The sequence below is a fragment of the Falco rusticolus genome, chromosome Z (assembly GCF_015220075.1).
Source record: "Falco rusticolus isolate bFalRus1 chromosome Z, bFalRus1.pri, whole genome shotgun sequence".
NCBI lineage: Eukaryota > Metazoa > Chordata > Aves > Falconiformes > Falconidae > Falco > Falco rusticolus.
Window position 1 is genome coordinate 58,727,322 of NC_051210.1, and position 15,673 is coordinate 58,742,994.

The 15,673-nt window shown below is 39.6% G+C and overlaps 2 protein-coding genes across 2 annotated transcripts in view; one reads left to right on the plus strand and one right to left on the minus strand.

Moving 5' to 3' along the window:
• Positions 1-15,673, plus strand: part of PDE8B (phosphodiesterase 8B) — an 80,313-nt gene that overhangs the window by 48,644 nt on the left and 15,996 nt on the right. Inside the window, exons 6-12 of the mRNA XM_037372611.1 lie at positions 942-1,030; positions 4,821-4,899; positions 5,429-5,569; positions 7,215-7,303; positions 8,004-8,064; positions 12,133-12,184; positions 15,094-15,171. Of these exons, the coding sequence (XP_037228508.1) occupies positions 942-1,030; positions 4,821-4,899; positions 5,429-5,569; positions 7,215-7,303; positions 8,004-8,064; positions 12,133-12,184; positions 15,094-15,171 (589 nt within the window). The remainder of the gene's footprint in view (positions 1-941; positions 1,031-4,820; positions 4,900-5,428; positions 5,570-7,214; positions 7,304-8,003; positions 8,065-12,132; positions 12,185-15,093; positions 15,172-15,673) is intronic.
• WDR41 (WD repeat domain 41) overlaps positions 12,178-15,673 on the minus strand; it is a 45,082-nt gene continuing 41,586 nt past the window's right edge. The window contains exon 13 of the mRNA XM_037372609.1: positions 12,178-14,320. Within this exon, the coding sequence (XP_037228506.1) occupies positions 14,273-14,320 (48 nt within the window). The 3' untranslated portion in view covers positions 12,178-14,272. The remainder of the gene's footprint in view (positions 14,321-15,673) is intronic.

The window sequence follows — 15,673 nt, forward strand, 5'->3', positions numbered from 1 at the left end:
CAGTGAGATGACTTGTGGAGCAAAGTTGCTTCACCTTCTGAGCTTCAGCTGCGGTATTTGCTTGAAAACAAATGAAATGTCAAATATAATATTTTTTTTTCTTTCTTTAACATTAACGTTTTATGTCTCTAAGGTCTTCCATTTCCATTCTGAATTAAGGATAGATGTTCAAAATAAACATCAAGACAGTACTTGTTTTATGTGAGACTGTGTTTGGGGTTTTTTAGATTATCTGTTTCTACCAAGCAGGAAAATTCACCATTGAGATTTTAGGATATTTTTTATACTTGCTTTATATTTAGATAGCCATGCTGTCTTAAGAATTAGAAAATCATTCCTGGGGAAAACATGATTACTGAACACAAAAGGTACAACTAAAGCTTTTTAAATCTACCGAATTACAGGATAGTTGAGGTTGGAAGGGACCTCTGGAGGTCATCTTGCACAACCTCCCTGCTCAAGCAGGGCCATCTAAAGCAGGTTGCCCAGGACCATGTCCACACAACTTTTGAAGATCTCCAAGAATGGAGACTCCGCAGCCTCCCTGGGCAATCTATGCCAGTGCTCAGTCACCATCACAGTAAAAAAACTCTTTCCTGATATTCAGAGGAAGCCTCTGGTTTCCCTTTGTGCCCATTGCCTCTGGTCCTGTCACTGGGCACGACTGGAGAGGGGCTGGCTGTGTCTTCTTGCATCTTGCACTGTCTCTTCAGATATTTGTATACCTTGATGAGATCCCCCCTTGAGCCTTCTCTTCTCCAGGCTGAGCAGTCCCAACTCTCTCAGCCTATCCTCGCAGGAGAGATGCTTAATCACCTTCGTGGCCCCGTGCTGGACTCATGCCAGCTCTCTTTATAAGGTTAGAGTTTTAGATGCAGGAACAGAAATAACAGTTTAAAACCATTCCAGTCTATTTCATGCACTCTTGATTTGTCTTCCAGCAATTCATGGAGAATAGCAGCATAACTGCTTGTTACAATGAACTGGTTCAAATAGAACATGGGGAAGTGCGATCTCAGTTCAAATTACGGTATGTAGAAGTGTAAGAAACTGCAAACATCAACCGCTTGGTCTACATAACTGTATCAGGTTACTTTCCACTTCTTCCCAGCTATGAATATATGTGCTTTGCATCTGTATGTTAACTGATATACTATACCCTTATTTCATTCTTCTGTTATTTTGTAAAGGACAAATTTAAGTGCTTTAGTAACTGATACCTTCAGAAAGCTTGGTCTGTGTATGTTTCATTCACTAGTGGTTTAAATGACAGCTTTCCTTAATGCAAAATACAGTACCTGCCCTTTATTCTGATGCTCGCTTGTGTCCCATATGTCCTGAGGTGCCCATATTGAATTTGGCAACGTTCTAGTAGCTAGTACTACCAGCATTACAGTCAGGGCAAGATCCTTTAGCAGAAATATTGCAGAACAACAACTTTGGCTTGTTTAATTGAAAATTTACATTTTTAAAATGCTGTCTTGTTTGTAAGGTTTATGGGCTGCAAATTTACACTGTCGTAAAACTTCACAAAATCATTCTTGATCTCACACATGTGAGATTTCATGTTTGATAGCTGGAGCTGAAACACAATCTCGATCTGGCTCTTCAAACCCTGAACTTTTATTTTGTTTCTTGGGCAAGACTTGGAAGACCAGGAGCACATTTTTTTATCTTAATGAGAAATTAAATTACTTTCATTCCCTTATCACTTTTTCTTTAATGTTATTGATTTTATATTTAATACAGGTGCTTATAGATGCATGTAAATTTGTTTGCAATACAGCTATATGAAAAAAAGCCCTTGAAGTTGACTGTCGTGTAGAAAATGTCTGCTACTTGGGTGTCATAAATTAATTCCAGTTCAATCTACAGAAATACTGTGAATTCTCTACAGGTTCCCATGTCTCTGTGTAAGAAGTAGATTTTTCTAACGTTTTATTTGCAAATCAATCCCAAAGTGACTGAAGTTCAAGTGACTGTTTGTGCATGCAGAATGCAATTACAGTAAGATTTTCAGCGGAAAAAATGTAATTTGGGCTCACACAGTTTTTAATAGGTGTTTTCCAAAAGTCAGCAGCTGTGAAAATTTAGAGTTCAGTTAGGTCTTATGGTGGTCCTGACTTGGTTTGTTGTTCGCTTGTAAGTGCAACATGAAGTAAGTGACTTCTGAATTAAGTCAGCATGGATCAGAAACGTCAGTTTTATATAGGAAGATTAAGCTGTCATTCATACACACAATGCTGGTAGTTTATGTTTCATTCCAAGAACAAGATGCAAATACAGTTTGAGTATCTCTACATTAATAGTATCAATTATGAATGCAGATAATTAAAACTCCAACACAGGTAGCATGAATCATATTGGGTACCATGTTTTTCTGCAAGTTTATTTATACCCATCACCAAAAAATATTAAAATTCAATAAAATTAGAAGGAAACAATGTCAGTCCCCAGTGGCATTTCATCTACTGACATTGTTTATGGAAACATTGTTTATGGAAACAACAGTATACTACTCACTTGTAATTCTGCTTGCTTTTGCTCTCTTGAATGTAGTTACATAAACTGTGAGCCTACTTCCTTTTAATTTATGTAAATAGTAGTACAATATAAAATGTATTCTGTGATATCATGTCTTTTGTGTTGATAATACGCATGATATATATTTATGTGTGTGTATATTTATGTGTGTATGCTATATTTACATCACCTCTGAGCATGACTGTTTTGTAAGCCCTTGGCAGCATTGCAAAATACTGTGAAAAAAAACCAGTGGTATTTTTGGGTTTGCTAGTGCCACTGCCAGATGCATTGCCAGAATAGTTAAGTAGTTTAAAGAGCTTAATAGATGCAGACCCAGGATAATTAAATAGTTCAATACTCCTTGTCATGTAACAAGCAGAAGTAATGCTTATAAGCAACATTTTTTAAAAAAGATAAACTTTCTGAAAAGGTGTATTTCTAACTTGGAGATGCTGACGTCTTGCAACAGAGGATTTCCCCCTACCTCTGCCTGATTAGGCAGGTGCTTTAAATGAATTTGCTATTAAAAGCTAAGCAGAACTAGTGTTGTTTGGTGATGCTGTTCGGTTATAATTTGTTTTCATCTGTGTGGTTTAATTAAGTGTGGGGAAAAAAGGGTTGCACTGTATGTCTGTCCCACTGGGTCTCTGGTCTGTTTGCTGTCTCAGTATGTCTTCTATACAGTTTTGTAGAAGGGAAGAGAGAATATTTTCAGAAAGTTGTCAATGGAATTAAACCCAGGATATTTCAGGTGTTCAGATACAAGAAAAACATGGTGAAAAGGTAGGACCAGCCTGAGAAAGCAGTATGTGAGGTCATGTCAGTGGTCAGAAGTGTCTTTCCATTCCAAGTGGGGACTCTGCCTCTCCATGTAGCTGCTTCTGGTTTGAAGCTTGGTTGACATCTGTGGGAGGTGTGTGTTAATCAAAGAGGATATGGGCCATTTAAACTTGCAATTTTGCTGGCTTGGTTGCCAGATCAAATTAAAATACTAAGGTTTGAACAGTACAAACAGAGCTGTGTGTTTTCTTGCAGAAAGTTTATGCAGCTGGTGTACCAGACAGGCATCTACCACTGAGATAAATCAGTTGTTTCACACAGCACAAAAATCACACTTTGGAGCCAGCTTGGACTGCTAGAAAATCATTGTAAAATTACATTGGGAGCAACTCCTAATGTCTGAGCTGAAATACGGCTGTCATCTTCTGTGTACAACACTTCTACAAATCTTCATCCATGCAGCTGTGTGTCTATGTCTCTGTGTATATCTTTTGGTGTATCCTATTTGAGTTACTTCTATGATGAGCAGAACTGGTAATGTCCTTTATTTCCTAATTCTTTATTACCAGTATAAATTTAAACCCCACTATGCAGTCTGGGAGCAAGATGTTCCTTTTAGGCAATAACTGTATACAAGAATGTTTATGCATGGTGCATTTATGCTCCCTGCAATGAGATGTAGATAGAAGATTAGTTTGTGTTTAGTCCAAATCAAAGGTGAAGGGCTGACATTTATCAAAGCAAGTACATCTGGGTTGTTTCTTTTGGTATGCCCTCTTCCCACCCACCCCTCTCTCCCCAACCCCCTTCCCTTTCTAGTATTAGGAGCTTATAACCCCATCCTGTGTAAATCATAATTTAAGCAATCTAAATTTTGTAGCAAAAAAGTTAGGCTTTAATTTTCCTGCATTAGTTCATGGATAGCCCTGAAAAATTGGGAAACAAAGATCATTTTGGCCCTTAATAAAGATCAAGATGTATGGAAATGAAGTCACTGAATTATTACTTGGAAGCAGGAAAATTGGTGGGTTTCTGACTGGGACTTTGAGATGGCTGAAATGGTTTCCTTTAATTATGTTGTATTACAACTTCTTTGATAGTGCCAATCTATTTGCTGTATTGAAAACTTTGTATATATCTGCTGTGATAATTTTTGTGTTCCCTATCTTTAATGATCACAAAACTCTCTATTCTAATGTAACAGCCATTTGTTATTTTTACTGCTGTTAGCTCCTGTTGGCTAGAGCATGTTTGGAGAAAGAAACATACTATTAAGATGCTGCAGTACCCATGAGCAATTTTACAATGTGCTCTGCAGTAAAAACATGTTAAGAACAGGGATGTCTGAAGCTGGATTTCCTGAGAAAGAATCATAATGGAGATGGTGACATGTTTTAGCCAAAACAACAGGCTGCTTTGTGATTCATCTACTGATAAGTACAATATAATAACATATTTGTAGTGAGCAAACTGTTGTAACAATAAAACTAACCTGAATCATTTCCTAATTTCAGGGCTTGTAATGCAGTGTTTACAGCATTAGACCATTGTCAGGAAGCTATAGAAATAACCAGTGAAGATCATGTCATTCAGGTAGGCGAAAAAAACCTGTTTTGTAGAACTCATAGAGAGGAACCCCAAAGAGGTCTTTGCTCAGTAGTTTCTGTTCTATTTCAGCATTTCAGTTTTGTTGCCCATTCCAAAGGCCTGTGCAATGAACTGCCTTATTTCTGAATGCTGCACATTGACACCTGCTGAATTTTTAAGACTTTTTCTTCAGTAATTTTATTTAGATGATTAATTTTCAGTGATCATTTGATGATTGATTCAGTTGCTTATGGTAAAACCAGGATGAAATGTGTAGCAGAACTAGATGCCCTGTACAGTTTTGTTCTCTTTCTATGCCTTCTGGTAACAGTTTACGTAGCGCCTTCTGTGTTCAGCTCCTTACTTGAATAAAATGTTTCACCATTACATAGTACTTCTGTATGAAAAACACTGAATTGTAGGGGGGTGTGGTTATGGGTTTAGATGTAAAACTTGCAGCACTTTGATAGTTATACATGAGTATCCTTGAATTATGTTCTTTTTCATCTTACACTAAAGTACTTTTGTTTGGCAGTATGTTAATCCAGCCTTTGAACGGATGATGGGGTATCACAAAGGAGAGCTTATTGGCAAGGAACTTACTGAACTACCAAAAAGTGATAAAAACTGTGTGGATCTTTTAGACACTATTAACACATTTATTAAAAAAGGAAAGGTAAGCATATAAAATAAACTCAGGCAAAATTGCTTTAGATTTCTATTCTGCTTTATTTTTAATGCTCTAGGTTTAAGAACACAAAATGTCTCTTAAGAAAAAAAGATGTGGTTTTCATGAGTGTACATGCACATTTAAGACCAGAATTCTGCTCCTCAGATCTGTTAGGAGCACAACAGCCCATGCCTTGTACAAGGGACTACAGATTTCTTTATCTTGGCTTTTAGGACCTGACTGAACTCCTCTACCCATTTGTTGGCTTAGTAGTGATATAGGAACATTTTCTGTGTTTCTGTTTTGCTTAAAGCCTATGGAGCTTTTGTTACTTGGAACATAACAATTTGTCCCTCTGTCAGTCTCTCAGGTGGCTGCATCATCCAGAAAGGTTTAACTGTTCTGTCATAACTGCAGAGCCTTCATTGACTGTGCTTTAAGCACCAAAATATGTCAGCACTCAGTGGGGTGTGTTTTTCTAACTATAGTTAAAATATTTGCAGTGTGCTGTGAACTCCTGTTGTGGTGGTGACAGGCCACAGAAGCACTGCATGTTCCTGGAAATATGTTCTTCTGATATATGCAGCAGTCTCACCCTCCTCTTCATGAACTTTAGGGAGTTCTTGAATATTTCTGTCATTTCCTGCAATGATCTGAGCTTTGAGGGTCGCTGGAGTTGTTTGCAGGTTCACCTTGGTTTATTAGCCATACCTGCAGGCTACTTTTGCTTTGCTCCTCATTTACACAGGCTGCCCAGCTGCTAGCTCTGCCTCTATCCATCTTTCTCTGTGACAGAGAAGGTATCGTCCACCCATTTCCCAACTTCATCCTATACTGCTGCCAAGTAGATCCCTCCTTAAAATCTCTCTTCTTTGAGGTGGTAAAGAGAGAAGCCTTTTGCTTCAACTTCCTTCCTTCTCCAGTCCTTACCAGAAGGTATTTTTTATATCTGTATCAGTGGACTGCTTACAGATGGTGCATACATGCCTGTGTTGGCCTGGTGTCCTCTTGATGCTTTCCTGTAGCAGTGGAGATGGAGGGAAAATCAGTGGCTAGTCAGAGAAATGGACATTTACATGAGAGAATAGGATAAAAGATGCCATGAAGAATTTTTTTCTTCCTTTTGCTGATCCGGAGTGCCTCAGAGATCCGTGGTCGTGAGAAAAGTCATGGAGTGCAAATAGGCTGTTGGTTACCTGAGGTTAGTTCAAGGACATCGTTAGGTCAAGGGCTTCTGAAATTTAGCATACATGCCACCTGATGACTGACAGCTTCAAAGCTGAATGGTGCTGAGCACAGAGTTTGGTTCTACTGCTCCCAGGGGAGATATCCTCTGGATGTTTTGTGCAGCCACCACTGCTTATGGTGTTACCCAGCAAGAATGTTTGTATCCCTTCAAAGTAGATGATGCCTAAAGTTCTTTGTAAAAATTGTAGTCTCTCACAGAAAAAGATATTTACTCTGTCCTTACGTTAGCAAATGCCTGTTAAAGGTGCTACTCTGTATTAATAAATTTTACACTGTTTTAAAAAATACAACCACAAATTAATATGTAATCATTTACTATGTAAGGACTATGTAATAATAAATGAGTATTTGACTACAAGCTGCGTATTCTTAGATGTTGTCTCTGTTGTGTCTGTTTGCTTAGGAATGGCAAGGAGTTTACTACGCAAGAAGAAAATCAGGAGACAGTATCCAGCAGCATGTGAAGATAACACCTGTGATGGGTCAAGGAGGGTAACTAACTCGTGCAGAACATAACTGCTTTCTGCTTTGTAGGGCCTTCTCTCTGCTTTCCCCATCTGTAAATTTGACATGAACCTCCATGTATTTAGTAGCAAGGTCCTGATATAACTGCTGGCTTCAAGCAGTGTGGAAAGGACAAGCAAAGTTGAGAAGGTCATGTTTGTTGCTGACTTTCGTCCATTTTGGAGTTGACATACCCTGGGTAAAAGAACTGTAAAGTTGTAACAGTTAATAATGTTACTGGTATATTGTTAGTTATATAGTTACGTGCTATAGACACTGGCAAGTAGACCTTTAGGTTCATGTTACTGTGCATTTCTTTATGAAGTTATTCTGTGGAATCCAAACTGTCACAGGGTTAGCTGGAATGAACAGCATCTGGGCGATCCCCTTGTTTGTGTCCGTGCTTGTACATGCTCACACCTTTGCGGCGTAGTGTGGGCACATTGCCAGATTCTGCTCCCAGATGTGCAGGTGAATTCCTGCAGGAGCAAAAGGAGCAGCTGTTCTGGGACAAAAACATCACTGTAATGGTGAAGGAGTGCTTGTTGCCCAGTCATCTGTTTGATGTTGGGTTTTGGTATCTTGTTTCATGAGGGTGTGGAGACCTCTGCTTTGTAAAATAGCAGTGCATCACTTTACTTCTCTCTTTGCCATCTGATACGCTAATGTGTTTTTTTTCTGTTGCTAGGAAAATAAGACACTTTGTGTCCCTCAAAAGGCTGAATTGCCCTAATGAAAACAACAAACAGGTATTGTATTTCTTTCCTGTCATAATTTTCATAGCCTTTACTAAACTGATATTTTTTTGGTTTAGAAACTGTTATTTTTCCAAAAGGATGTGATCTGTATTGTCAATGAGATTCTCCTTGATTGGTGGAGCGAGCAAGAAAACTTCAGCATTTGCATGGGCTATTCTTCTTTTCTAGGACTGCTGAGTAGAGAAAGAAAGGCTTTAATTCTCTGGAACATGGATGTGGCAGTTGAGTGCGTGACACTGTGAAGCAACACAGACTATAGTCCAAAGGGAGTTCAGGGGCATTTTTCTACAGCTGCTCTTGCCAGTGTGATCTGGTGTACTTATGTCCAATAATGACCTGTGCTCAGCTGTCACAAGGTTGCCAGTGTGAGGTTCCTGAATAAAGTGTAGCCTTCGTGCAGGACCTGAGGCATCCCGTGACCATCAGGTGTGTTGTGGAGGGGTGTAACCCAAGCCATAACCCAAGTAAACCAGCAGTGGCAGTTGACATGGATCTCTGCATTCCAGGCACAAATCCCGCCAAGCAAGTCCTGCAGCAAAGCTGGTGGCATGGGGAGCTGTTTGCCGTCATCTGCTCCTGGTTCCCTCCCTCTGAAACTGTCTGCCTCAAAAATACTCTAGTATGGGGCCTGTAAAGAAGTCTGGACTTTTGTGAGCAAAGGAGTGAAATCTGTCTTGAGCCTGTGGTCTGTAGGGGTGAGATAGAAAGTGGGAAGCACAGGCAATAGCTGGCAACATTTTAGGCTGAGGATGGGCTTTGGAAACAGGGTGTGTTTCCATGTTCTTTAGAGGAGGGGTTTATGTATCTTCTTTTAGTTAGAATTTTAATGTGCTTTTATCCATTATGTGGATTAAGACACTTGTGCCTAAAAGGTATTTAGAAAGTCACTCCTATTTGTAGTTGCCCTTTCTTCAGTACAACAATACTGAATATTAACACATTACTGGAAAACCTTTACTATTTGAAGAAGTTCATAGGTGGTATTCGATAAAATATGACTGTTGAAACCATCCCCATTGCACTTTGGAAAGCACCAGGAAGTCAACATTTTTAGTTTTGGTTCATAAGCAGTTATTGGTAAATAAAGCACTAATGCAACAAGCTATAGGTCTGGGAAGCTTTACACATTTGGTGGGCCCAAAGAATATGGCCTTGAAGGGTTCTCCACAGATGTAGAGATCTGCCACAAAGGTTGAAGACCACAGCCTAACAGAAAGCATGGTCTGTGGAGATTTAAGGTCCATTAGGGAAAAAACCAAGGTGCATTCAATAGAACTAGGTAATTACTCTGTTTCACTTCTGTGGTGGAAATACCTCCTGTCTGTAGCAGAGCACCAGGTGCTCTGGCATTGCATGAAAAAATTCAAAGAGTGTCTTGAAATTTGGGGGGGTTGGGTGTGTTTGGGTTTGGGTTGGCTTTTTTTTTTTTTTTAATTTTAGATGGGCAGTGATGATGATGTACAGGAGTATCTGTATTATATTCATGAGACTTTTAAGAGTTATTTTTCTAGCAATACTAATGTGATGTTTTAAATCCTGATCAACATTCAGACATTGCAGTTTTCTTAAAATCCATGTCTGAATACCTGTAGCAGTACAACTTTTCTCTGCCCTAAAAAAATGTTAGGTTTATTTTCAAGCCCCAGATAATTCCTTATGGAAGGACAAGAAGAAATCGAACAAACTATTTAGTTATAGAGGAGTAAAAGCTGTCGTAATTCAAATTTTGATGCAAATGTCTGATGTTTCACTGCATCAACATAATCATCAATGGCTTGATCTCAGCATTTAGACTTACATCCTTGCATTGTTATGAATTGTTTCACCTTAAAAAATGCATGTTGTCATTACCAACAGCCTTGGTAAGGGATATCACAGTATGATTAGAGGTCACTGTGCTGCAGGAACCTTCATGTATTTCTGTGACAAATCTATCACATACAAAAACCAAGTATTTATGCATGGAAAAAAATACATCTCAGAGTGTATCAAGTATCCTTACAGTGAAGGTTTATGAATGGGGATTGACTTTCATGTGACTATTCCATGTGCTGAAGCCTAGGTAATGATTAATGCTGTTTTTGCCAATTTGAGACCTGGCAGGTTAGAGTCCAGTGTTTGCACATTCACAGATTTACAACAGAGGTAGCATTTCTCCTCTTAAGAACATATTGGCCCAAGATTAGCTGTGTAACTGCCCTCATATGTTACCTTACCTGGATCTTTCAGGTCATGCCTGCAGAAGGGGTAAGAGAAGTATGCAGAACTGAAATGTGGTTTATTTTTTTAGTAGGGCACTCTAAAGGACTGTGCCAATGTTTTCTGCCAGTTGTGCAGTAGACAGAGATAGATCCATGGGCTCTGATAGAAGCTCCAGTTTGGGACCAGAACAAGCAGTTCAGATGCCTTGTGTCACTGTACCATATCTGATGAGCTTCCTCGATCTTACTTTGGACAAGATGATTTCTCTGAGAGTTCCTGCATGATCACAAGACAGGTGTTTTAAGCTTATAAAATCAGTTTTCTGGAAGATTAATTCCTTACACTCCCTTGAACAAGATCTATATGGAGCATGAGCACAGGTTTTCCCCTTCCTGGGTTTTTTTTCCCTCTTACTCATTACAGAAAGCCACTCCTGGATTTTGGTTTTTTGCCTTTCCATTCTCTTTGCCTTCCACATTCTTCCTCTCCTCTCTGCACCAGCAAAAAAAAAAAAAAAAAAAAAAAGTGGAGCATGTGCAAGAATGATGGAAAACAGAATTTGTATCATTCCTTTACTTTCTTTCCTGAATTATCCCTGTGGGGACCCTCCAGCATGCTCAGTCATGAACTGATACAGATGCTAAAAGGGTGTAAGTGCAACTTTGCTGTGCTCTCCTTTTAACTCACAGGTTGCAACCATGGATTTTGTGCTTCCACACAATCTAGTGCTTTGCTATAGGCAGGTGATGGATTTGGTCAGAGGAAACAGTCACCATAAGTTAGATGACATTAGTGGACTCCTAAATGTGATGTGTAATGAATAATGTGTAAGTGCAGTGCTAGGCACTGAAGTTTATTCATCTGAATTAGAGGGTATGTATATCTTCTATAGTGACTAGAGTAAAAAAAGTAATGCATTATTTTTAGTCCTTTTCTGTGTCTCTGTTAGCTATACCTAAATACATCATGTGCTAATTTTAGAGGGAAGACTTGAGGTACTGAAAATTCTGCTCAGTTTTCCTATTAACAGCAAAACAGTTTCTTGTAACCACATGACAAAGGAGTGGAGAGAAGTTATTAGCAGATATTAAACTGTCATGTACTGGACAGACTATGCTTTTGTTTCTGAGCAGGATAGAAAAGCAGAGGAGCACTTAATCTGTGTTATTGTAAATCAAGCAGTACGTGTGGACTTTTAAGATGATGGAAATACCCTATTTAAATTCTAAGAAAGTTTGAAATACCTATTGGTGGAGCTACCCAAGATGTTTCAGAAGCACAAAGATTTTGTGTTTAACTTTTTCTGATCAAAAATTACTTGGAAATAAAGAAAGTTCTGAAGGAAGACACCTACCTCTACTCTTCAGTTGCTGGAGAGTTGTTTTTGTAACTGAGTTTTTTTGAAGTCCAGTTCCTCAGTGACTCATGAAAGGATGTATGCAAGATTAGCTGAGCTAGTACTAAGAAAATGGGTTTAAAATTACTGTACAGAGGCCAAAAATGAACATCTTAGGATTTTTTTTTCTTTTTGCATTTTATTTCTGGAATCTTTCAGGTTCATATGCAATTTGCACTTAAAACTATCTAAAAAAGAATGTCAGTTCTCTTGCAGACGCAGGCATTGAACAGGAATTTAGTACATAAAAGCACTACGGTATCTGTGATTTTCTGCATTGCATATCTGTTAATGCTCATAGTATTTCTCTACATGTTACTAGGCCTGAAGAGTCTTTTAAGCACTTTTTTTGTAAAGAGCAGAACAGAAAATGCTGGATAAGGATGGTGTTGAATGTAGCCCTTTTAAAGTCTTTTTGTATTCTTTTTCCTTATTTTATTTTACTCTTGGTGCATCTTCAGCTCTACAAGAGTCACCGTGATGAGAAGTACACAGGAGACAATTCTCAGTCAGGTTAGAATATTATCATTTACCTTTATATACCGCTGTGCTTGAGATCATGGCTGGTTCTTTGCTGACATGAAATGTTGTCTCTTCCCTCTGTTGAGTCAGTGGTCAGAGCAGGTGGCCAATGACAGATGCCAGCTGCTCTGATGTCACATCATGAATTGGATTTGTAACCATCATTAATAATTCAGTCTCCTGTGCAGAGTTCTTGCCATGCATTCACAGTTGAGATGTATTTCTCTTTGTTGCATTAGAACACTCTGTCTCATCCTGAAGCTGGTGTACCTTGGCACCCCTTTGTCTTTGAAATTAGTGTGGAACTGTGCTGATCTGTGCCAGCAGATCTGCCCTGGTGTTTCCAGGTTTAGGACCTGTCAGCAGGCCATCGGTTCGGCCCCAGCACCGGGCTGAGGTAACTGTCTGCAGTGCCCGGGCTGGAGCTAGTCACGTCCAGCCAGCACCGAGCTGCTGCAGCATGTCTGCACAGCCCTCGCCCTGTGTCTCGGGCAGGTTTGCTTACCTGCAGACAGCCCCATCAAGCTCTCAGTAGCTCACACATAGCTTTCGACTAACAGCATGGAGTATAAAGGGATAATCCCTTCTGATGCTGTGTGATGTTTGGAGTAACACTCTTTTCTGAGGAAGGAGGCACCAAAGGCCAGTTTTGAGCTTGTGGTTCTAGTGATCTGAGCCAGACGCAGCACTGCTGTCTTATTTGGAGTGAGCAGGTTCTTGTGCCCTGTTACCTTCTGGCACCTGAGGCCCTTCCCGCTGTGAAACATGGGCCAGCATTGCTGGGCAATGTCAGGCAGCTTCTCATTTTCACATAGAAGGATATAACATACGGAGACCATGGGAAGTGACTGCTTAACATCCCCTGCTTTTCCAAGTAGCATAAGAATAGGTACCAGCATTGGAGAGCTCTGAGATGCCAAATAATAATGGACAGGGGTGGTAAGAGACAATATATGCAATTTGCCGCTCTCGTTACCGTTGCTGCCATCAAAACTGGTCCACAGTGTTTTAAACTGCTTGCTCCTGTGTCCCTGTAATAAATGCAGTTTTTCTTTCTCACAGTTTCTTTCCTGCAACAGGAAGGTGAGAATACCTGTGAATTAAGCTGAAGAACCCTTGTTACTAGTTAACATGTTGTTGTTTTACAGATTATGTGGGCATTTAGGTTTTGCACATTACTGTGACAGATTCCAAGACTGGGAAGCCACATCCTATGACACCACGTTGATCACTATGGTGCAGTGAAAGCAGGCAATCTTAGAGTCACATTTATGTGATGTAGGTTATCCTTCCCTGCAGTCTGTGGTTGTGCTTGAAGAATAAATTCCCAGAGCCATAGGCATATACCAGTATGTGATGAGTGTAGGAAAAATAATCCAGGTGTATCATGCTGTTTGTGATGGTGTGATGTGTAGCACATCTGGATGGAGAGACCACGAGGTGAAGGAAGGCATTTAAATATTTTCAGCTAAAACTAGTGTGGCACAGATTAGCTTTTATGCACTCTAGGTGGCACTAGCAAAGTTTCCAACTTGGTGGTTGGTATTTAATGCAAGCAGAGTTGTCTTGTCAGCTACTGCCACTCACAGCTATGTTTGTGTACAAATGTTTGCTCCCATTCAAGTGCCTTACGTTACACTCCACCAAATATTAATGTAGGAAAGGAGTCTGAAAGAGAAGACCTATCAAATAAATAAATAAAATAACATACATTTGTTATGCCCTGCTCTTAGCTGTTCACAGAGAAAAATGCTTTCAGTTTCTCCAGTCTGGACTAAAACAAATTAAGATCCAAGCTGTCTTGTAAATCTGTGGTAAAGAAAAGAATTAAGACAGACATTGTATTCCAGTAATTTTGTAGAGGGATAATTTTTTAATTCTGGAGAACTGCACTTTTCATTTTATTTTGCTAAAGACAGGCTGCATATATCCTGTCTTTATGACAGAATGTATGCAAATTGGTCCTTTTGTTGAGAATATCAGTTTTATGGTGTTTCTGGTTCTTCACATGACAGTTGTCTCTTTTTGAAGCCTTGCTGGGGTCTCTGATCTTTGAGTGGCATTTCAGATACTCTGGGATTAGGCATCATAGAGACTCCCGCGAAGTCTTGCATAGATGGCCAGTTGCTGTTTTTAAACATAAGGGAGAGTACAGACTGTACTGTTTTGGAGGAAAATGAAATTTTACCAAATCACTTTTTCTTGAGGCTCTTTCCAGGCATTTCATCCAGCTTTTGCATTTGTCTGGATGTGATAACCTCTCTTGCTTTAGCAAATGGCAGAATGTCATTTCAAGAATGACAGCTTGGTGCGTGGTTAATTTTCACAGCAATTGAATTGATTGTTTATAATTCTTCTCAGTATGTTGGATTTTTCTTAAACATGGTGTACAAAAAATTATTGCAATTAAAAGCAAAAGCTGTCTGAGTCTGAATTGTGCTTGGCCTGGAAGACTGTAGACTGAGATGGGATTTTTCTCACTTGGCTAGATTTCTAGGCAGTTAAATTCAGCCTTGTTCAGTGTTCAGTGTAAAGCAAAAGGGGCTTGCAGGAGGGGTTCAACGCACCTGCCTGAGACATCTCTCCTAAAGCAGGATCTTTGACAACTATGTTAGACAGAGGCAGCCTGGAAAACTGCTGCTTTTAGGCAGGTAAAGTTAGTTGAAGCAACTCCCCGTTCATCTTGACTTCACTGCGAAACAGCTTTCCAGGTGTCTTTAAACAAGTCGCTCTAAAATAGACACCGAGTCCCTTGTTCTGATGTGCAGAGATTACAGTATTTCCCCCACTTATGTGGTATCATTACGATCACTTTATTAAATGTTCAGAATTTTAGATGAAGAAGACTCTGTACAGGTCTTACTTGATGCATAGTTAAAGCTTTTATTTTGTATTTTCAGAATCCCATTCTTTCAAAGGCAAGAACAGAAGGAAAGACTCAATTGATGTTAAGTCAATAACATCTCAAAGTAGTGATGGTAAGAAAGTAAACTGTCAAGAATGATGTTATAAATAAAGAACAAACTTGCTCTGGGCAATAAAAATGCAGAATGAAAGAGGAACCAGACAGATTCACAGCTGATTAAACAGAGATTACTCCAGTATTTTATAACTGCTGTAAAATGCCTTTATTCTGATTTGCAAAACAGTGCCTCGGACAAGTACCAGCATCACTATACAATGCATGGCAGCACGCAGTGCCTTCACAAAGACGAGCAGCTGTGCACGGGATGAGGGCAGCCTGCTGAAAGGGCGCATGATGAAGCATTAACTCCACCTCTCTTAGAAAGCTGCAGCTTGTGCTCCTGAACCAGTATTCTGGTTTCATTAGTGTGGGGCATGAAGGGATCTATTGCTGCTGGTTACCTGAGAGCAGTACTTCTGTTCCTGATCCCATTTGTGACTGCTTGCTGGGGCTGCGACAGTGGTGGCAGAGATTTCTTTCTGCCCCAGTATGTAGTGAGAGAAGCACAGTTTATG